Below are 24,409 nucleotides of genomic sequence, written 5' to 3'. Positions count from 1 at the left end.
TTTTTTCCAGTGTAGCTATTTAATGTATTAATTAACATTTATTTAGTAAGCTTATTCTGTGTCTGTTTTATACCAATTATTCTGCCAAATGCTAGGGACAGAAAGTTTAGTAATCTGAATGAAGACTGATGAATTTACTGTTTGCACAGAGCCTCGTAAACAACTTGTGCCAGTGGTGGACCCTAATCAATTTATGAGTGTGCAGTAAATCAAAGGGTGGCATCCCTTAGATTTTCAGAAATCAAGGCCCAGACACTTTACTGAACTTAACAAGCTTGAAGCAGATTTCAGGTTCCATCCCCAGAGATTCTGACTTTAAAGTCAAGTCTTTCTCATTTCCATAGCCCATGTTTAACCACTAGCCCTTAGTTTCTGTTTACTTCATCTCCCCAGATAAATGTTAAGAAATCTGATTCAGCCACGTGCTGCCTCCTACAATACTCAGGGAAGAGTCTTACCACACACGAGATGCTAAAATATGCCTAAACATGAGGAGTTAAATCCAGGCAACATTAACAGTTATCAAACTCGCCATGATGTCTAGTACATGACCCATAAAGAAACAAGTGATAACAACTGATGTCAGCTCAGAAAGAAAAGTTCCTATGTTGTTTAGTATAAATTGCTCTCTAAGAGGAAATTGGAGGAGTAGAAGTTTCCTTTCTTTTTGCTTTAGGAAATATGTCATTCATTTTCTAAAGAAGGACTGATTGCCTTTTTTCCATTATATGCACTGATTATTTCTTACATGTTAAATAGGCAAAGGTATTACATAATAAAATTTGCTTAATTAGGGTGAGATTTTGACTCTGCCTAATGATTGTAAAGCTAGCTTATTCACCGTTCTTAATCATATACCTAATACCCAATAAGAATGTGCTTGTCTAGTTGAGGTGACCTGTGGATATGGACATGTTTTATTAAAATGATAAAACAGACACTTTGATGATTATTGTTTATGTATCATTATGGTTAACTGTTTTCAGAATCTGAGGAGCCTAATCTCCTTTAGAAGTCGTATATTTCATTTAGTGACAACGGTTTCTTGACAGTGTAATACATACTCTCGTGTGCATTTTAAAACGTCCACAAGTTGTCAGGTTGAGTGGCTGAGAGATTTGTTTAAAGAAATGTGGGCAGCATTCTTGTGGTTGGACCAAAAAGGGAGAAAATGAAAGTATTGTATAAAAGATGTCTTAAAAGCTTGTGTTATGAAATGGATTATATCTGAGACTTAGAGTCTGTTTTTAAAATAAAAATAAGAACAGACTAAGTTCTATATCTTTAAATATTGTCTAAGTAGGAGTGCCTTGAAGAGACAGTATTAAAATTAACTTATGGTTATTAAGCTTTCTGTGACTTTAGTAGAGCATTTGTAGACTAATTGAATGAAAATAGATATAAAAATCTCTTAACTATAGGAAAGTTTACTCCAGGTAAAATCTCATTTTAATGTACAATATTATGTAAATATGTCAGAATACAAAAACCGAGCAGTTGCTCTTTTGCCCTTCCCTTCCCTGGTCTCTTTCATCAGAAGCAACAAATACTTCTCATGGTATTTACTTTCATATTTCTAAATAATAATCATCTGCTAACTCTTGAATATTTAGTCTTAATTATACTCACTGACTTCTTGTGATGGTACGTGAGAATTTGCCCTTGCAGCTCCACTGCTTTTTCCATCTTGTCAGTATTGGAAAGATTTAATTTAACAATAAATTAAAAAAAAATTTTTTTAACGTTTATTTATTATTGAAAGACAGAGAAAGTCAGAGCATGAGCAGGGGAGGGGCAGAGGGAGAGGGAGACCCAGAATCTGAAGCAGGCTCCAGGCTCTGAGCTGTCAGCACAGAGCCTGACACGGGGCTCAAATTCACAAACCGCGAGATCCTGACCTGAACCACCCGACTGAGCTTAACCGACTGAGCCACCCAGGCACCCCTTAACAATAAATTTTTTAAATCCATTTTCATTTTCCATTTTTGAAAGGTATAGTTTAGCAATTTTTTTTAAATCCAGTCTTTTCATTCTTGTAGCAATATAAATATTCTGTGCTGAGCCACAGTTTGGGAGAATTCTGTGTATTGGAATTCAGGAAGAGAGTCAACAGTGCCCCACAGAGAGCACTTGCAGGAAGAGTGGGCTCACAGAGACTGTGTGAGCCACTGCCCCTCTCTCTCTGCATGGATTCGCTTAGTGCTCTGCACCAGAGACCCTGGAGCCCCTCTCCTTGCCACACTGCACAGCTCTCCATGTGTTGTGTTTGTATCTGCATGTTTGAAATCTGGTTCTTTTATATAAAAGGAAGTTCACCATTTCTAAGAGTATATGTAGACATAGCATTGGAAGATGAATAGCCTGAGGAGGTTTGTGGGAAATGTGAAAATATTTTCTGAAAATACATTTTGTAAAACAAAACAAAACAAATCTCTTCTTTCACATTCTTCATATATTTATTTATATTGCTCTACAGCACAGTGTTATCTGCACAGATAGTGTTTTGTAAGCACTTGGTCATTAAAGTCATCTTCCCTTTTGTTATTGCCCTTATTATCTATCATCTTTATAACAATTTTTGTTTTAGTATTTAAAACCAATGAATTGTTTTTCTTTGTGTTCCTTTTCATGAGTACATGCTGTAATTTCTTTCAGAGGCCATCTTCCTTGGAGAGATTACAAACTCCTTTGAATTTAAGTGGCTTTCAAGTTCATGCTGTTGTTTTCCTCTATCTCTGTTATCTTTTGTTTCAGGCATTTTTCTTCCTAAGAAAATATTCAGTGGCTACTGTCTGTTTGTAAAACAATTACACATATATTGAAGAACATTTGGAAGATACAGAAAGTAAGAAACTCATGCCATCTAGAGAAAACAAACATTCTAGTATATGCTCTTCTGGTCTGACTGTATATATACAGATTATGTATTCTTTCAACATATAGTTCAGGACACAGAGTTGAATGAGGTAGACATATGGTACCTGTTGTCATGAAATGCTGCGCTAGTAATAAAGGAGACAGTTGACATAATAACATAATTATTTAATTATAATTTTGACACGTGTGTATGGTATAAGAACATAGTTTTCTTTTTAAAAATTTTTTTTAAACGTCCATTTATTTTTTTGAGACAGAGAGCATGAACGGGGGAGGGTCAGAGAGAGAGGGAGACACAGAATCCGGAACAGGCTCCAGGCTCCGAGCTGTCGGCACAGAGCCCAACGCGGGGCTCAAACTCACAGACCACGAGATCATGACCTGACCCAAAGTCGGACGCTTAACCGACTGAGCCACCCAGGCGCCCCTAAGAACATAGTTTTAAAAAGGAAGGGAGTAGCATTATCAAATTTGTGAGCAGTATTCATCAGTTTAAAGAAAACATATTGACATAATATATAATAAAATGCCTCTGTAATATGCTATGTGTGTATAAAAACTTGGCCTCCAATGTGTATAGGTTTGCCAAATGTTATTTCTCTTTCTATGATATTATAGAATTGTGGCCTAGTAGAATTAAATACTAATGGGAAGAGTCATTCTGCTTTTAACTTTATCATTAGTACGTCAACTTTTTCATTTGAATCTTTTACTTCAGTTGCTACTGAAGTACCAGATAAGTGAAGTAAACTGCTCATAATGAATTTGCCCATGACAGTACCATATGATGATTACAGTGTTAAGTAGATTCATTTTATAAATATATGGAAATGCTGTACAGATTTGAGGCTATTTTATTTATCGACACAAGTCTTAGGTACAGTGCTGGATAATTTATATATATTACATCATTTAATCCACAGAATAACCCAGTGAGAGAGGTGGTAAGCTCTTTTACAGATGAAGAAGTTAATTCAGAGAAGTTATTTAACTTGTACTGACTTATGTTTTGAAGATAGTATTGAGATATGAGTCTTGCTTGGTTCCAAATAAATTCATGCAATTTTAATTTTCTTGATATTATGCACTCTCCTTGTAATGGAGGTAGATGAGTAGGAAATATACCCATTTCTCAAATGAGAAAACTGAGGCATAGGAAAGGCCAAGATTTCAAGTACAATAGAAAGGACAATGAACTAGTAGTCAACCTTTTCTTTCTTTCCTGTTTGTATATAAAGAAGATTCATCTATATCAGATTCTATACTGACGTGTCCTATGGTGGTGATACCAGGAGGCTAGTGGAGTGCATTCTGAGTTTTCTGCCTATCTTGTACTTAAGCCAGAAAAGCTGCACTTTTATTTGGTTATATATATTGGGCTTTGGAATACATTCAAGTGTAACCAAGGGTTATAATAACTAACCTACTTTGGTAACAAAAATTTGGGCTTTCAGGGTTGGTTTGCTGCTTTACTTTTATTCTAGGTGAGATCATAAATCACTGCTCTATTATATTTTTCTATAAAATGAAGTGTCAGCGTCTCTCTCTCTTTTTTTTTGGTAGTAAAAATGTAATGAGAATTAAGTTATGGCAGTGTATATTGATCTTGAAGAGTGTTTTTAATAAAACCATGTGTTCGGTTTCTGCAAGTAGTTATGATGAAATTTCTTGTCTAAAGCATTTCAGCTGTAGTAATAGTTGAGTCCATGTGTAGATATTTATGCTCTGTATTTTAAAAAGCTTAGTTATTTTTGAGAGAATGTGCATGGTCGTGCACAACATGCGAGAAGCAGGGCAGGAGCAGAGAGAGAGGGAGGGACAGACTGAGAATCCAAAGCAGGCTTGGAGTTGTCATTGCAGAGCCCAATGCGGGGGTCGAACTCACAAACAGTGAGAACCTGAGCTGAAGTCAGATACTTAACCAACGGAGCCATCCAGGTGCCCCTATGCTCCACATTTTTGATAAACTAAAGAAAATAAATTTAAATGATAGAATGAGGGATTTTGTTAGACTAGTAGGAAATTGTGATAGTTTGACATAGACCAAGTTATTATTTGTCTAACAAGAAAACTTAAAAAAGATTTTACTAATGATTTAAAAAATGTTGATGTTACATAAAGTCTGTCTAGATGACCTGTAAGATCTGTGCAATTCTTCGATTTCTCAAGACTTTCATATCCAGTTTTATCACACATATACTACAGCAAATATTCAGATTGCAGCAAATATTTTTGGTGGCTTGAAATGGAAAATGGTAATTATCTGAGGTGGATCTTTTATCTAGTGCTATTTTTACAAGGCTGCACCACCTCTACAGATGTTCCTTCCAAATAACTGGTTCCTTACAGCCGTACTCCTCGATATTCCAGCACATTTTAACTGCTGGTCTTTTTCTTCAGAACTCACAGAAGACACATAATTCAACAAGAAAAGCAGCGAGTCATGCCACATCTTGTTTTTGTAAGAACACCAAAACATAAGCATATGTCAGTGTTTGCTTTGGGGTAGGTTTCCCTAGAAAACAGGAGATCAGTGAGATGCTGAATTGCAATTTTATGTGACAAGACAGCTGAAAATAAGGCCGTGTGTGAAAGAAGCCAAACTCTTAGATGTTATGCTTGTCAAAATGGGAGCAAAAATTATAATGCAAGTTTAATTTCCTTAAATATGGATCTCAACATGAATTGAGGTATGTAGCTCACCCACAGCCTTGGGTGTGGCCTATGAACATAGCTGTTAACTCTGATCTATAATTTTTATATTTTATTGCCATGTGTGACTGGGTTTTTGGATTGCAACATTGATGCAAATGAGAGAGAAGGAAACATGTCAGATATACCTTAGCATACATGTTTTTGGCCTTGGCTATTTGCATCATCATAACTTTTTTGTTGTTGTTTATAGAACTTCAGTAAGTTGGCTACACTGCTAGAGAAAGTTTTAATATGCTGGATTTCTTCATGGGGATTGGGAACTGAGCTTGTTCTCTGGCCAGTCTGTGATAGTTTCTTATCTGTGTTGATTGTGATGGTTTCAGAGGCATCCGAGGCCCACACTATCCCCCAATGTTCCTCTGAGGGCAAAGACACATAATTGCATGCCGTGGTGAGCCTAGGTGTTGTCCTTGTACCTTGGATTCAGTAAAGTCGGTGAGTGGAATTTAGAAAAGGAGAGTCATTGACTTCACCTTGGTAATTCAATACTTTCTCCTTCATCTGACTTCTCAGAAACACACGTAGGCATCACCAGGCATAGGATTGTTGCTAGCTGAAAGAACTGTTTATAGGACAAGTAGGCTTTAGTTCCACTCTGGGGATAGAGGAGTGATTCTGAATATTGTGAATGATTTAGAATGGGATTATCTCTTTCATTTCCCATTATCCCCAAACTCCCCCATTCTTATGGTAGCCAAGAACTGACATTTTCTGTAATTAGACTAGGTGGCTTTCACAAACTATCGTATTTAATGTCAGATTCTTCTCTCATAAAGCTCTGGAGCCTGGAAGATGATTATAGTTGTCATTTATGTCCAGTTTTCATGTCAAGAAGGATGATAAATATCATAGTTGACACTATCATTCTATTTATGTGGCATGTACTATTGCAAGCCCCTTACAGACATTTTTTTTCATTTAGTTTTCACAATAACCGTATAAGATAGGTAAGTATTATTACTATTCTTACTTGACAAGTGAAGAGATAGTAAATGGAGGGGCTAGGTTAGAATCTGGACAATCAGCTCTTAACTCTGTGAGGTACTGGACATTCTAGATGTTTGTGTTTCCCTAAGCTTGAAGGGACCTTCTGGGCCAGTTGGTCTATAGCCATCTTCTAGGAAAGAACTCTGAAACAGTGATACAGCTCCTGTGTGCACATTACCACCAGGCAGCCCATTCCAGTTAGACAACTCTAATTAAGTCATAGTCCTTTCAATTAAAAATTTCACTGTTGGTATTTATTCAGCAAGAACATTTTATAAAAGCAGCCAAATGAGTTGAGTATCAGAATAGTTATGAAAAAAAAAATCATTGTTATCTTGAAAAGAATCAGGAATTTTGATGCCGAAGCTACACAAATACTTTTGTGTTTATTGTAAATTGTTTTGTTTTGTATTTTTTTAAAGATCACAGTGTGGAGCACATTGTATGTTTTTCTATGGACTGGTGCCAATTCTTTGTGAAGTTTCAGGTCCTTCTGTGAATCTCATAAAGCGAGGTAGACATGATAGGAATCACCTATTCCTGTTCTTTAGAGATCTTTTAGGGGATACTTAGCATCAGTATAAGGGAGACATCAGATTAGAGGATGTGTTTTCTCGCACTAAAGAATCTAATATATTTCAGGTTATTTGTCTTCAGAGTTAGGTAGGTATTAGTGTTTGGCTTTTCTAAATTTTTACAAATTATCAAATAGGGAGAATCTCCACCATCTCGTTCAAATTATAGATCTTGCTAAAGGATGTCATGGTTGGAACAATACATATAGTAACCTATGGTCAGCACCTCTGTTCTTCTCAGTGATTGTAATTCTGCCAGAAACAAATTTAGTGAGGTTGAACTTTATAGACATGCCCTAGTCAAAACACTGTGTTAACTATTGTTGTTGTTTAGGTCTGTTTATTTTGTTCTTTTGAGGATATTATTAATGCAGTGTTTTTCAAAAATTAAAACTAGTTTGGGGTTCCTGGGTGGCTCACGTTTGGGGTTCCTGGGTGGTTAAGCGTCCGACTTCAGCTCAGGTCAAGGACTTGCGGGGCACTAGTTCCAGCCCCGCATCGGGCTGTGTGCTGACAGCTCAGAGCCTGGAGCCTGCTTTGGATTCTGTGTCTCCCTCTCTTTCTGCTCCTCTCCCACTCGCACTCTGTTTCCCTCTCTCTTTCTCTCTCTCTCAAAAATAAATAAATAAATAAACAAACAAACAAACAAACAAACATTGAAAAAATTACAAATTAAAACTAGTTTAATAGTGTTTAATGAATGGGCTGGTTCAGTTCAGGGAGCTACTATTTGTGTGTGACTACTGTTATCTAGCCATCATGTTCATTATATGACCTGTCAAGTTTCCAGAACCTTCTGTGTATTCTGCCTTTGAGTCAAGATTAATGTTTATCAAAATGAGGCTTATTATGCATTTAGTTCCTTGAGTCGGGACCAGCATCTCCCTTGCCTCCCTTTTCTGTTTTGTAAATGAAACGGACTAGAACAGGCTATGTTTTAATGAATTGCACATAAGAATATGTTTTGTTGATGCATATTTGTACTAGGTAGGTCATGATATAAAATAAATTTCTGACTGTATATTATGATTAAAAAGTTTGACAACAGCGGTCTATACCACTGCTACTCACTTGGCAGTCCTTGGACACTGGTGCCAGTGTTCACTCTTCGTTTCCGGTCTGCAGTGAGAGAGATATTGAAATTGAGAATAAGCCTTTAGAAATTTTTGAAGCAGTTTGACATTTGACCAGTGGGTTTGTCCCATGGAAAGGTGTAGACCAACTTTGGGGTTACTGAACCTGTTTAATAGTCAGCATACACTGTGAGTTGTGTACTGTTATGAAGCAATATTCGAGGGTCATTTTCTAATGTATTAGATTCAAACAGTGGAGGAGGGAATTCCCTCAGGATAAGAAGCTTACTTTTTGGTAAAATAGGTAGAATGTGTTGCTACTTTGCTATAGTTCCAGATTTTCTTCCTTTGATCAAGCCCCACATCGTTGACAGTGTGGAGCCTGCTTGGGATTCTCTCTCTCCCTGTTTCTCTGCCCCTCTCCCTCTCACCTCTCAAAAATGAATAAGTAAACTTAAAAAAAAAAAATAATACTTTGTTAACAGTGGGAAGCTTTGGAATTCTAATTTAGCCTGTTTTTACAACAAAATCCATTAAATTAATCAGAAATTTAAGCAATACTATTTTATTTTACAAACAAAATTCAGTGTCTATAAACAAAATAGTTTCTTAATAAATAAAGGAAAGATTGAATACATTTCGGTCCTTTCTATATGATAGTATAAATGTGAAGTTAATCACAAATAATATAAGAACTTTAAAGAAATGAACAAATATTTTAATGCTTGCTGGCTTTAAATTTTCCTTTTTTAGATTTAGATATTATTATTATATTGAATACTTTGAACTAATTTAATGAGATTCAGTGATGAGGATGTTGGACAAGATTCTACTACTGAACTGATAAATGTGAAATTAGGGTATCATTTTAAAGTAAACAAGGATAGACCTGATTTATCTATGGCTAAAATAGCCACAGTTGATCATTAATTTTTAAATTCCTGGACTCTGAGTAACTACGTCCAGATTTTTGAAAGACCTAAACACACCCCAAATTATTTTTTGAGAGTTAAACAAATGGAAAAACCTAAGTTGAGACTCTAAAGAATGAAAAGTTTTCATTCCTGTGCTTTCCACAAGACAGCCGACTGACTTTGTTTTCCTAATAAGGCTATGCTAAATACTGGAATGCTTGTCCTCTTGAATTTTATTGAAATACCTAAAAATACCCACTTTACAAAAAAGGTTGCAATCTAGTGTGTTTAGCCTAGACAAAAATAGAAAAAGAGATGTATCTGGAAAAATTTAGTGGCAAAATTGTGCCTCCAGTATTCATTCGTATAGGACAGAGCGCATACAAATGTGAACTTCAAAGAGCATTCATTATGTCACACTTTGGATGTATGAAGAACAAATTAGGTATTTTGCTGTTTTCCATTTGTACTTGGTTTGTCTTGATAGATTTAAGATTTGAGGCAAGATTTAGTCCCCCTCTCTTCCCTTCTTCTGTAGTTAGTAAGTAGGCTTATACAGGCTAATTTTTTGCTTGACACTGTATTTAGATTTAATCTTTAATTTCAGATTTGGATTAGACTTTCTTACAAAATAAAGTGCTATGTTTAGGAATCCTTTTCCATCTCACTTAGAGGAGTAGAAGACCAGGTCCTTATGTTGGCATAAAGTAGCCTATGTGCTCTGGTTCCCAGTTCTCTCTCTCTCTGGCTGTGCCTCTACCGCCTTCCCTGCTGTTCTAGCCCCATTCTAGCCTCACTGGCACATTCCTGCTTATGAGACATTACGCTTGCTATTTGCTTGGTCTGGAGTTCTCTACTTCATGTCTCTGCTCAGATTTCATCTTATTGTAGAGGCCTTCTCTGCCGTCTCTATATAAAATGACATATCCCTGTCCCTGTCTTGCTTTACTGGACTCCATTGCACTCATTACTGTGTGACATACTTGTTTCATTTTATTCTGCCTCTCCCAAGTAGAAAGTAAGCTCCCTTGCAGTAGATAGTTTGTTTTATTCATTACTGTTTCCCCACGTCCCACAATAGTTGCCTGTGTTACAAGCTCAGTGAATATTTGTGGAATTAATTAATAAGTTAATGAAATAATTTAAGGAAATTATAGCACAGGTACTGCCCTTGAACTTGAAGTGACATTGAGTATAAGACATATTGGTCAGGAATGACGGGGCGCCTGGGTGGCGCAGTCGGTTAAGCGTCCGACTTCAGCCAGGTCACGATCTCGCGGTCCGTGAGTTCGAGCCCCGCGTCTGGCTCTGGGCTGATGGCTCGGAGCCTGGAGCCTGTTTCCAATTCTGTGTCTCCCTCTCTCTCTGCCCCTCCCCCGTTCATGCTCTGTCTCTCTCTGTCCCAAAAATAAATAAACGTTGAAAAAAAAATAAAAAAAAAAGACATATTGGTGAGGAATGAGAAAGTGCTTAAAATAATTTATGATAGGGGCGCCTGGGTGGCTCAGTTGGTTAAGTGTCCAACTTCAGCTCAGGTCATGATCTCACACTTCGTGAGTTCGAGACCCGTGTCGGGCTCTGTGCTGGCAGCTCAGAGCCTGGAGGCTGCTTCAGATTCTGTGTCTCCCTCTCTCTCTCTGCCCCTCCCCTGCTCATGCTCTGTCTCTCTCTGTCTCAAAAAAAATAAAAAATAAAATTAAAAAAAAATAATTTATGGTAATATAGAAGCCCATACTAAAAACAAATGGGGTGGTTAATGGGAAATAAATTCTGATCATAACATAAAGGAGTGTGTGTGTGTGTGTGTGTGTGTGTGTGTGTGTGTGTTTATTAAAAAATAGCAGCTGATTCAAAAAGAATTGAACACTATCAAAAATGTATTATTCAGTGACTAGTTATATTTGTAGGTATATTTATGTATGTAGATATATATTCAGTAACTAGGTATATATGATATATAGCCAAAACCTAATTGAACCATCATGGTTATTTTTGTAATCTTACATGCTCACTATAACCACTGTATATCAAAGGCATACATCAGATCTGTAGTCTGATTCATTATTGGTAGCATATCACCATTGATAGTTGTAATGGGGACCATGATGCCTGTTCCTTTATTTTCTTAAGATGGATGAAGAAGAGCAGATAGAAACACGCGGTTCGTGACATACCCACAGGAAGATCTTGTGATGTGGTATCTCGGGATCTACATGGCCACTAACTTCAGAAGCTGGTTGCAATTTTGAGCAGAACACCCAGTTTAGCACCATAGATAATGTTCATTAAGGAGCCTCCAGCTCCATCCTGCTGGAAAATGAGGTTATTAGAAAATTTATTTTGCTATGGGGAAAAATACTTCTCTGGAAAAATATGGAAGAATTGTTTGAAGGCTCCATAATATTCTTAAAAGGCAGAGGATTGGAGTTGCTTTTAAAGCAATATGGAGAACTTGGGTTCAAATCTTGGTTCTGCCATTTTGAAATTTATTTATTTATTTATTTATTTATTTATTTATTTATTTATTTATTTTATATGAGATTTATTGACAAATTGGTTTCCATACAACATCCAGTGCTCATCCCAAAAGGTGCCCTCCTCAAAACCCATCACCCACCCTCTCCTCCCTCCCACCCCCCATCAACCCTCAGTTTGTTCTCAGTTTTTAACAGTCTCTTATGCTTTGGCTCTCTCCCACTCTAACCTGTTTTTTTTTTTTTTTTTCCTTCCCCTCCCCCATGGGTTCCTGTTAAGTTTCTCAGGATCCACATAAGAGTAAAACCATATGGTATCTGTCTTTCTCTGTATGGCTTATTTCACTTAGCATCACACTCTCCAGTTCCATCCACGTTGCTACAAAAGGCCATATTTCATTTTTTCTCATTGCCACGTAATATTCCATTGTGTATATAAACCACAATTTCTTTATCCATTCATCAGTTGATGGACATTTAGGCTCTTTCCATAATTTGGCTATTGTTGAGAGTGCTGCTATGAACATTGGGGTACAAGTGGCCCTATGTATCAGTACTCCTGTATCCCTTGGATAAATTCCTAGCAGTGCTATTGCTGGGTCATAGGGTAGGTCTATTTTTAATTTTCTGAGGAACCTCCACACTGCTTTCCAGAGCGGCTGCACCAATTTGCATTCCCACCAACAGTGCAAGAGGGTTCCTGTTTCTCCACATCCTCTCCAGCATCTATAGTCTCTTGATTTGTTCATTTTGGCCACTCTGACTGGCGTGAGGTGATACCTGTGTGTGGTTTTGATTTGTATTTCCCTGATAAGGAGCGACGCTGAACATCTTTTCATGTGCCTGTTGGCCATCCGGATGTCTTCTTTAGAGAAGTGTCTATTCATGTTTTCTGCCCATTTCTTCACTGGGTTATTTGTTTTTCGTGTGTGGAGTTTGGGAGCTCTTTATAGATTTTGGATACTAGCCCTTTGTCCGATATGTCATTTGCGAATATCTTTTCCCATTCCGTTGGTTGCCTTTTAGTTTTGTTGGTTGTTTCCTTGGCTATGCAGAAGCTTTTTATCTTCATAAGGTCCCAGTAATTCACTTTTGCTTTTAATTCCCATGCCTTTGGGGATGTGTCGAGTAAGAGATTGCTACGGCTGAGGTCAGAGAGGTCTTTTCCTGCTTTCTCCTCTAAGGTTTTGATGGTTTCCTGTCTCACATTCAGGTCCTTTATCCATTTTGAGTTTATTTTTGTGAATGGTGTGAGAAAGTGGTCTAGTTTCAACCTTCTGCATGTTGCTGTCCAGTTCTCCCAGCACCATTTGTTAAAGAGGCTGTCTTTTTTCCATTGGATGTTCTTTCCTGCTTTGTCAAAGATGAGTTGGCCATACGTTTGTGGGTCTAGTTCTGGGGTTTCTATTCTATTCCATTGGTCTATGTGTCTGTTTTTGTGCCATGCCATTTTGAAATTTAAATTGTGGCCAAATTATTTAACTCCTTTGAGCTTCTGTTTCCTATATTTAAAGTGAGAACAATATTAGTCTGTCAGGAAGAGTAGGTGAGATAATTCAATAGGCCAAATGAAATTGTTGGCATTTGTTGGTACTCAACAAGTGATACTTTTTCATCCATCTAGTTTGTTGTTGTTTTCTCTTGAAACTTATCCTGGTAGATAATTCGGTTTGAGTATAACAGTATGTAATAAGAAACAATAATTTCTAGAGCTGTAGGATCAAATCTTCTATATAAGGAGTAGAAAAGTACTACGTGTCACTGCTGAGTTTGTGTGAATCACAGAGGTGTGTTATAGTCATGACCTCATTTTATCCTCAAAACAGTTCCTCAGCAGAAGGAACAAAGAAACTGTAGAGTAGCTAATTTATTTTTTGGTAGACTTGCAACCTTCATTTAGCTATTTCTCTGTTTCTAAAAGAATTCCTCTATCAATGAAGAGCTTGATGAGAGAAAGACTGAATGTGAAAAGCAGGCTCTCTCTGTCTTTTTAGGGCTTTAAGCTTTTCTAAACGGAAAAAGAAAGTAAGTAAACAAACATTAGGTTTATGAATTGTGCCTGCTTTTATACTACTTTTATTCTATTCTCTAGTATCTGATACTTATCAGGGTTTTCGTGAAGCAGTTAGTTTTCTATGCATTTTGAGAAGTCTTTGAAAATCCAGTTATGCATATATTTTGTTACTGATGCCTATTTTCCTAATACAAATGTTAACTGCATTTGTTATTCAAAGATATTTTAATAGTGTCATTGAAAGAGCCAGAAAAATGTGGGTGTATAAATGGAACTCCTAAATTTTCAAAGGCAGATTATTTACTTTGCAAATCCTATTATTTTTATATTAGCTGTAAAGTACTGTGTTGATAAAAATACATTTTTTCCTCCTGATTGGAGCTGGAGAAGATATTTTAAATACAAGTGATTAACATTATGCCGAAAGAAAGATATAAACATTGTAGGTTTTCAGAGAATGCAACTCTGTTATCAATTGGTTGTTTATATCAGTCCGGAAAGTATTACCATCCATGCCTGATATCAGAAAGAAAGTATAGAGTTTTGTGGACAAGAGTGGGAAAGAAAGAAATTGACTTTTCAGCTTCTCTTACAGAATGCATGGTGTATCCTTTTTCCTTGCTGTTTTAGAATTTTTAAAAAATTGTATTACTAATAGTTTCATTTAGTAGAATATGTAGAAGAAGATGAGAGGGTTTTTTTATTTTTTTATTAAAAAATTATTTTTAATGTTTATTTTTGAGACAGAGAAGACTAGAGTGCAAGCAGGGGAGGGGAAGAGAGAGAGGGAGATGTAGAATCTGAAGCAGGCTCCAGGCTCAGTTGTCAGCACAGAGCCCAGTGCGGGCTTGAACTCACCAACGGTGAGATCATGACCTGAAAACCAAGGTAAGATGCTTAACTGACTGAGCCACTTGGGCACCCTTGTTTTGTTTTTTAAAGTAGGCTCCATGTTGGGGCGCCTGTTCGGCTCAGATCATGATCTGGCAGTTCGTGAGTTAGAGCCCCACGTCGTGCTCTGTGCTGACAGCTCAGAGCCTGGAGCCTGCTTCACATTCTGTGTCTCCCTCTCTCTGCCCCTTCCCCGCTCATGCTCTGTCTCTCTCTGTCTCTCAAAAATGAATAAACGTTGAAAAAAAAAAAAAAGTAGGCTCTATGCCCAATGTGGGGCTTGAACTCACAACACTGAAATCAAGAGTTGCATGTTGTACTGACTGAGTCAGACAGGTATCCTGAGATAGGTTTTTAGTAGCCTTTATCATGTATTCGCAAATGAATTGAGGGTGCTGAGTAGTGGAGTTGAAAATAGTGCTTAAAATGTCATCTTTAATCAAACAGCATTAACCCTGTCCCTTCACCAAGCTTCAGTATCAGTGCCAGCCATGTGGTGTGAATTGTATTTGAAGCGGGTGATTTGGAAGTTTAGATGGGTCATTCGATTACAAGTAATACGAAAGTTTGAGGTAGAGGGGTTACAAGGAATTGACAAGTAGCAACCACAGAAAGACTAATGAGAAGCTAAACTCATTTCTTATACCTGTCAGTGTCTGAACAAATTGTGATTAGGATTATTTTTTTTTAAGGCAGCATGATTGTGAGGCTCAGAGTCCAGAAGAGCTGTGGTCATGAAGGATTATTTCCTAGAAAGTTTGTTATAATCAAAACCATCGAAGTGATCTAAACCAGAGGTTGGCCAAATTTAGCCCCTTGCCCATGCCTGTTTATATGAATAAAATTTTATTGGCACACAGGCACGTTCATTCAGTTATATTTGCATCATCCTTCTTGCTCTGATAACAGAGCTATGTAGTTAAATTTAGTATCAACCATCTAGCACTTTACAGTAAAGTTCGCCATTTCTTAATGGGCAATATAAAATAGATTCTTTATTTAAAACTTCTGTTGAAATAGGGGCGCCTGGGTGGCTCAGTCGGTTGAGCGTCTGACTTCGGCTCAGGTCACGATCTCACAGTTTGTGAGTTCAAGCCCTGCGTCGGGCTCTGTGCTGACAGCTCAGAGCCTGGAGCCTGCCTCAGATTCTGTTTCTCCCTCTCTCTCTGCCCCATCCCCACTCATGCTCTCTCTCTGTCTGTCTTAAAAAAATAAATAAAAACATTAAAAAAATTTTTTAAACTTCTGTTGAAATAGTATTTACACTATAAAAGAATTTTACCTATAATAAGAACATACTATCCTCAACTTTGAAAATTCCTTTTATTTAAACTCGAATGCGTCAGGGCACCTGGGTGGCTCAGACGGTTAAGCATCCGACTTCTGCCCAGGACATGATCTCATAGTTTGTGAGTTTGAGCTCCATGTCAGGCTGTGTGCTGATAGCTCAGAGCCTGGAGCCTGCTTCAGATTCTGTGTCTCTGTGTCTCTGTTTCTCTCTCTCTCTCTCCCCTTCCCCTGCTTGCACTCTTTCTCTCTCTCAAAAAACAAATATTAAAATAAAAATTTCTCATTAAAAAATAAATACATAAACTCAAACACATCTAAAATGTTACACAGTCTTTAACAGTCTTTTTGGTAGAAGTTATTTTATAAATACTATTTAGAAAAATGCAGTTTTTAAAAAATGTTTCTGAGGTTATTTTGAGTGTGGAAATGAGGTACAATGGACAGATAAAACTTTCCCTGTTAAAAATGTTCTTGTGGAAATAAATGTTGAGTAAAAAAATAAATTTCTTCCATCTAGAATCAAGTAGAATAATGTGAAATTTTGCATTTGTCACTATATGAAACTATCTTGCTATCTGCCTCCTTCATTAGAATGTAGATTCTAGGCAGGGACCTTCTTTGACTTGTTTATCACTATAATCCCAACAACTGGAACAGTGCCTATAGCTTCATAAATATTGATGACTGGACAGATGAACGTATGGTCTCAAGTGCAAGATGTCAATCAAGTAACATACAAAACTGTCACCAAAACTAGTTATTCAAATTGATCAGTATTCAGTTTGCATTTATGAAGATCTTAATAACATTGAATTTGTGAACTTCAACCATAAAAAATAAAGCAGCATACTGTGAGAAGAAGAAATATTTGTTAATTCGTTGGCTCCTTCTGGGTGAGATGGATGTAATAGAGGAAGGAAAATGTGGACATTGGCATTAATCTTGGCATTAGCAGTCTAAATTATTTAACACTTCTGGACTTTATTTCTGAAACTTAATGTACTGTATGTAAGGCCTTTAATTCAGTATTGAGCTCCTAGTAAGGTCCCAGTAAATGTTAATGTAATGTAATGCTTGCTGATGCTGTCATTATTTGTATAGTGGGAAATACTTTATCATTTTAAGTTTAGCTTAGTGCTCTCTCCTTTATTGTGTCTTCCAGACCGCAGCCCCGCCCTGCTCCCAAATAGTGTAACCATGTGGGTCCTTTACTACCTTGCTCCCTCACTCTGTCTTTCTCTGGCTTGGTTTAGAATTGGTTGAGGAAAATTTCTTCTCAAACCCCATCTATGACCATCTCAGAAGGATTTTACAACAAAAACCTCATCCTTCCATATGGAAGTAATTATCAAGTGGCAATTGCTTGTTCTGGATTTATCAGAGCCATACCCAGTTTCAAGCCAAACCCAAGCAGAGGGGCTCTAAAGCAATTCCCTTACTTCTGTCTTCCTACCTTCTGCCTCTCACTGTTTAGAATCCATCCAGCTTTGGGTTCTTTCTTCCTTGCTAGGGGAAGACATGTACTCTGTTAGTTCCCATGGTAAGATAGAGAAGATGCAGGGTGAGAGAGAAATTGGAAGTGAGACTGTGTATATGAGTGCATGTGAGCACAATCTTTTATATAAGCTAAAAGATATTATGGTATACTGATACCTAACTTTTTTGTACTTTTATTTATAGAAAATTTAATCTCTACGTATTCCCACATCCTTTAGAGAAAAGCACTGATACATTGCCATAAGTGATTTAAATGTTTAAGGTTTGAGTTTGCAATAGAATAGACTGGAAGTACACAATAAAATATGGGGAAATTGTTTAAGGAGACATCTCTCTGCACACTTGAGTGCTCACTTTTTCCCCTCTGGAGTTGCTTTGTTATTGCAAATTGACAACTTTGCAATTAAAGTGATTAATGATGTACCCTAGTGTTTATGGGTCTTGAGGTCAGTGAGCCCAAAGATGGCCATGCTGTGGGAAACTTAGATAGAGCTCATCTCACAGAAGAGGAACTAAAAATCCTCCTGTTTTCGGTATGCTTGTTTATGAGTTAAGTATATTAGATATGGTTGAAGGAGTCACCAAGACATAATGAGTAATGTGAATAATCTTTATCAGTTTAGTTCTGTTGCTTAATTCCTCATTCTTAAATAGCAGTGTGAACATTTCATTGGCGACTTCATTAACTCAAAGCACATTATTTTGTAAAGCAATATTAGAACAATGCATTAAATCATTAAAAATATAACTTAAATATAACACTATTCATTGGGTGTACATAAGATGCAGTTTTATTTGATGGAAGTAATTATCAAGTGGCAGTTGTTTGTTTCAGATTTATCAGAGCCGCACCCAGTTTCCACACCTTTGAATCTAATCCTTGATAGAGCTATTGCTTATTTATGGCTTTATTTTTCCTATACATTATCGTAACCAGGGCATCACACAATTCTAGTTTCTAACAAAATTCATTATGTCATAGAATTCCTTTCAACTGTTTGGCCAGAAGTTCTGAGACTGTTTGCAGTGCATCAGAGAATTTTTATTTTGGATACTGCTCTTAAAAAATCAGTCAACTTTCAAAATAGATTGTTATAGCCACACTGATGGCTTTGTTCTCTGAATTCCTTGAGCCGAGGGATAGTACTGGGCCAAGGCACTAGTCTCTCACCATCATGGCTTACTCCTGTACAGTGGCTTTGCACTAACAGAAGAGAGAACAATAAGCCTATTGTTGAGCCCATGGCACTGAGCCATTGCCAGAATCTCTGCTGGATTGAAGCACACACTCCACCGAAGGCACTTGTGATGATCACTGTGGTCGAAAGGGAGATATATCATCTCACTGCATATTTCCTAGGATTTGAAGAGAAAAAAATGTAGGAATGATTTTTAATAATTATACCTCAGTTTTAAAAACTGCTTATGTATTTTATTTAAAAGTCTGTTTAAAATTATTGACTTTTTAAGTAATGTGTGACATTTCTAAAGTAAAACAGATGCTCAGTCTAACGTGTATTTTATTTTTAAGATAGATAACTAAAAATCTTAGTTTTGAGAAATAGTTTTACTTATCATATATGAGGAGTTTCTCAGGGAATATAGGAAATACATATTTCAGCTTGGTGAAGGAAATGGGGTTTTCCTCCCTTAAACACTGATTTAAATTATGCTCATAATCTCTGGGTGTCTTATTAATAAAGTTGAAGATAAAGAAGATACTCTGTATGACAAGAGATTTTGGGGATTGTATGGATTATAATGTTTCTTTTTCTTCATTTTAGCTGCTTCTAGGAGACTTAAATAAACATTTCAGACTTACAGAGGTTTACTTTCTTTATTGTTTCTTTAAAACAGCATTTCCTAGAGGGGTTTTCCACTAACTCCAGTCTTGAGAAAGTTTTCCTAAATAAATGAGTATTCTAAATAGATTAGTATGCCATGGTTCAAAGGGACAGATGAACAACAATCTGCAGTGTTTTCTTTTTTAGGTATTTAAATGCTCTGAAGGGGCGCCTGGGTGGCTCAGTCGGTTAAGCGTCTGACTTCAGCTCAGGTCGTGAATCTCACGGTCTGTGAGTTTGAGCCCCTCATCAGGCTTTGTGCTGACAGCTCAGAGCCTGGAGCCTGCTTCAGATTCTCTCTCTCTCTCTCTCTCTCTCTCTCTCTCTCTCTCCCCCTCCCTCCCTCCCTCTCTGTCTCTCTCTCTCTCTCTCTCTCTCTTTCTCTGCCTGTCCCCAACTCATACCCTCTCTCGCAAATTTTTTTAAAGGCTCTGAGAAGTTCTGTGGCTAACACAATTATGTAACTTTAAGTTTTCCAGATATCTTTAGTAACAGAAACTCTTTCTTGTTCTGTGTTTTGAAAAGTACCTTTCTGTGAAACATACTTTTAGAAATAGTCTTACTTGTCATAGAATGTACATACAAAACACACACGAGAGAAAAAAACAAATAGAGCCGCTACTAAAATGTTAAGTCTGTTTCCATCTACTTTTTTCCATGCACTGACCATTCTAGATATGTTCTTTTATATCTTCCTTTTATCACTTAACATCATGAAATTAGCATGTTATCATGCAATTCAGGATTCTTTCAAAGAATGATTTTAATCATTGCCTGTTTCATCATATGGTTATATTGCAGTTAACCATTTCCTTGTTGTTGTTTATTTAATCAATTGTTTCCAATTTTTCATTATTATAAGTTATCCTGTAGGGAATTAATATCTTTGTACATAAAATCTTTTACATACTTCAAATTATTTCCTTATGATAGATTCCCAGAAATTGACTATTATTGTTTCAAAGAGCATGAGTGGTCTTCAAGGCTTTTTATAAATAAACACCAAATTATTTTTCAAGAGAGCTTTAATAGTATATAGTTCTCCCAGCAACATGTATTCTCACAAACATTATGTATTAACATTTAAAAAAAAATCTCAGCACGTCTGAGAGCAAAAGATGGTATATGTTTATTTTTTTATTTTGTAATAATTTGTAAAGTTTGATTTTTTAAAGTAGTACTAATGCTGTTCATTAATTTTGCAGATTTCATTTGTCGTGTATTCTAATTTCTCACACCACAGTAGTTTTAGTGTCACGACTATGTAATTACACTTAAATACATTAAATAAATATATTTATTTAAGTATATTTAATTTATTTATTTAATTTATTTAATTTATATAAATTAAATATATAAATTAAATATATATATAAATTAAAAATATATAAAATTATATAAAATTTGTCATGTGATTGAGTAACTTTAAGGAAATACACAGTTTCAATGATTTTATGACTCATTTGAGGTTATTTATATATATAAAAACCCATGAAGCTAATTTCTATTGGATCTAGTATCAACTATTTGACATTTCATTATGAGTAAGTCTGTTTTTTATTTACAAAATTATATTTGTGCTTTCAATGTGTAATGGACTCAATTTCAGAATTTTGAGGGTGTGTTGTCCATTTTTTTTCTGACTGCTTGGCTTAGTTTGGTTCATTGCACTTGTGAGACTTTATCAGAAAGCAAGCAGGGCAAACATTCAAGTTTCAGATTTTAAGCTCTATTGTGAATACAAGATTTCAAGCAGTATTTTTTTAGAACCTTCAGTCCACTAAGTATTTTAGGACTCATTATTATTCTGTGCTTTCTCAACAAAAAAGAGGTTGGACTCCAAAATTAATGAAAACTAGCCATTCTGAGATTCTTGTTGTTATTGCTAACATTGGTTAAGAAGTAACACCTAGAAAAGACTGAGAGGTTTGTTTTCATAGACATAGGATACATGCATTTTGTTCTGTTTGGAAACTTGGTGACTGTTAAACATCATGTTCTTTTCTATAAATTGTTATTAGATTGCTAATAGTTTCATGCACCTTTAAGTGTCCAGATGAAAAAGGAAACCATCCAATTATGGCAAGCTTCCAATAATATCTTGGGTGGTTTTAATAAGTAGATCCTTTGTGATTACATCTTATTGTGAAATTTCAATGAAAGGAAGATTCCACTGTTCTGTACTTGAACTTGTTTCCTTTGCTTATTATAACAGCCCTATAAGCTAAAAGAAATTTGAGAGTCTATTTGAGAGTACACATGGAAAGTTATGCAACTTCACAGAGTATAATTCTATATTGTAGTAATCGAGTGTTAGCATCCATTGTAGCCTCATTAGGTTAGCCAATTTTTCAGTCAGTGCTTGCCCTAACTAATCAAATTAGTTGTTATTGGAAAATTCAGTTGCTGCTAAAAAATGCTGGTTGGAGTTCATTATTAGGTTATAGTCATAGAGATCAAATATCCTATGCTAGCTTCTTTTATCAGTTATCTGTTATCTCTGTAAGTAAAACAGCCTCATGGTTTGTAGCTTAAAATTGTTGTCACTTATTTACTTACTATGGTTACATTTCTTGAATTTTGTACTTGGTATCTTATCTATAGTCTTGTATTATAAGAAGAGTCACATTGCTTCTGGCATTATTAAACATAATATGTACTTTAAGACTGGGTAAATAGCCTTTAAGTTATTAGCTTTCCCGATCATTTAGTTATCCTTGACTACAACTTGTATATTGCAATATATAATAAGTATATATAAGTTGTATCCTATATAATTTACTTACTGTAAACTTTGAAATACCTCATCTGAAAAATGGGGATAATGATAGTTGCTACTTTGGTTAATTTGTCATGATTATATGAGATAATTGTTCTAAGTCAATTATTGTTACTGTTAGTCCATGCTAATCAAAATGACAATAATAATACAAAAAAGCATATATCGAAAATAGTTAATTTGAATTTTGAAATAGGTTCTATGCATGGATTTCTTTCCTTGTTCTCTCCTTTTCACACTCATTACTGATAACCTGTTACATGCCAGGCACTGTGCTGATATAGACACACAAATGGGACATGGTCATTTCTTCACTGAAATTATAGCCTAATGGAAGAACTTACAGTTTAGTTTTAGTGTATCAAATATTAACTTGCATAAACATGTAAGAATATAAATACAAAATAAATACTCATTTGGTGACCGAGTTCAACCAGAATTTATTCAGTATCTTCATAGAGACCCGATATCCTGTGGACGTATTCGTGGATGTTAGGTAGGAGAAAAGGCAGGTACTATTGGAGACAGAGGTTCAGATAAGGTATTTCAACTTCCCAGGGATGAGAAAGTCATGTTTAGTATACTTTTCCCTTTTGGGTGGGGAATAACCTTACTTGAAAGCTTAAACACGGATGCATTAGGAAACATGATTGGTGTTTGTCTTGCCTCATTTGAGTAAGTAGAGAACTAATGAATACTTAGTGTTTAAGGATGTTGGTACTTGCAGCATTTTGAGTTACATGAGTTAATTAATTAGTAGATTACGAATAGTCGAGATTATGAATTATGAAGCTATAAATTCTGATGATATATTAAGGTATATACTAATAAAAATTCCATTCACTAGATGTTTGCAAAAATTTATGTGGTTTTTTTTTTCCCCTTTTTCTTTCTTTTTTTTTCTCTTCAGGGCCTCTGCTACACCCAAGCCTGAGCCAGTCCCCGTTCAAAAGGTATGTTTCTCATCTAGTATCGCTAGGTACCACTTGATAGTCCTTCCTGGATCACTGTTATTTCCATTTCCTGTCTTAGGCCATAGTGACAATTTATAGTTTCAGTATAATTTTCCTCACAGTTCTTTTCCTTTAAAGATTTGGGGGCGGAGGGATGGAAATCAACACATAATTAGAGTCTGTAATTGTACCTATATTATTAAAGCATGATTTCCAGGGCCATATATTATCAATAACTTATGTCCATATTTCTTACATCCACGTTCACTTTTAATTTGCCTATCTTAAGTCACATAATTTAAAGAAAGTAAATGTATACTGAAAATGAGTATCACAAGTCTTTAATAACATTTTATTAGTAATATTAATAGATTTTTAATTGCATTTTTAGAGTATTTTGGATTAGGTTATTGACAGGTACCTTTTTTCTCTCATATATATCCTCAAAATGTCCCAAACCATTATTCGCATACAGCTGGTTTATACTTTTGGGGGGTTTTCCCCTTTATTTCACTTGTCCTTTTTATTGAATTCTTTATGTTGATGTGCTGAGACATTAAGTTACTTTCCCCCCTCAATTAGCTTTATTATTTCTATAAGATTAATTTAGATTATTACTTATTTTTTTTAAATATAATAGAGCCACATTGTAAGTTTTTTAAAAGATTGATTGTTTTTCTTTTGGGATGGTAGGATGAGTAGGTATTTATTTATGAATGTCATAGGAACTTGTTTTTTGTTTGTTTGTTTGTTTTAACTTTACACTTTCTTTGGAATAGGGATTTGCAAATACAAATTAACATTTTGGGAGGAATTGACCTTTCTTAGTAGTTAATTTTTCTTTGAGAAATGGCAATGAAGAAACATCTAAGATCATTTTTTTCCTCATGTAACTATTAACTATTTATTTTGGAAAAGGGAAAGAATTTTATTCTATCTCCAAATAATATCTCAAAACATTCCAGAGAGAGAAACAGGTGGATTGTTGACATTTTTCTTTTAAGTAATATATTCATTCACAATGATTCATCAGAATGTGCACATTTCTGAGTTAGATGAAAATGGTCTTTGTTCTTCCATTTTAGCATACTAAAAAAATTGAACACTTAAAAATGTGCTGCTGTTTACTCATGAGTCAAAATTCTATACTCTGGAGAGTAAACATTTTTAAAAGATGAAATTATAATTAAGACTCTGGATATTTTAAATGTTTCCATTGGCAATATTTTGTTTATTGTGGGGTATTTAAATTTTTTCCTTTTGGAAAATTTAAAGTGTATATTGACACGTATGATGACGTGTTTAGTCTTTTTGATAGTGTCCTGCTCTGAGTTCCTAAATATTTTGAAACTTATTTCATTTTTATAAAAAATATACTCATTGTGTGCATCGTGTTACGCATGTTGGGACCAGTTGGCATGCATGTTATGCTCATTGTTTTTATCTAGAAACATGTAAAGTTTGGGCTGCTAACACGATTGTGTTTGTCTTTTTAAAAACCAGCTGTGTGTTCTTTTCAGTGAATC

The 24,409-nt window shown here is 35.6% G+C and overlaps 1 protein-coding gene across 19 annotated transcripts in view; it reads left to right on the top strand.

The window, feature by feature from the left end:
* The window catches only part of PDLIM5 (PDZ and LIM domain 5), a 224,659-nt gene that overhangs the window by 100,817 nt on the left and 99,433 nt on the right, over window positions 1-24,409 (top strand). For 17 of the 19 annotated variants that reach the window (XM_045056086.1, XM_019829224.3, XM_045056085.1 and 14 more), the window contains exon 4: window positions 22,841-22,883. In XM_045056086.1, coding sequence (XP_044912021.1) covers window positions 22,841-22,883 — 43 coding nt within the window. Of the gene's footprint in view, window positions 1-13,435; window positions 13,641-22,840; window positions 22,884-24,409 lie in introns of those variants that run through there. The other 2 variants (XM_045056088.1, XM_045056089.1) reach the window with 2 other exon arrangements.

This window comes from Felis catus, chromosome B1 (genome assembly GCF_018350175.1).
Source record: "Felis catus isolate Fca126 chromosome B1, F.catus_Fca126_mat1.0, whole genome shotgun sequence".
Lineage (NCBI taxonomy): Eukaryota > Metazoa > Chordata > Mammalia > Carnivora > Felidae > Felis > Felis catus.
This window is presented reverse-complemented; position numbering and strand designations above follow the sequence as displayed.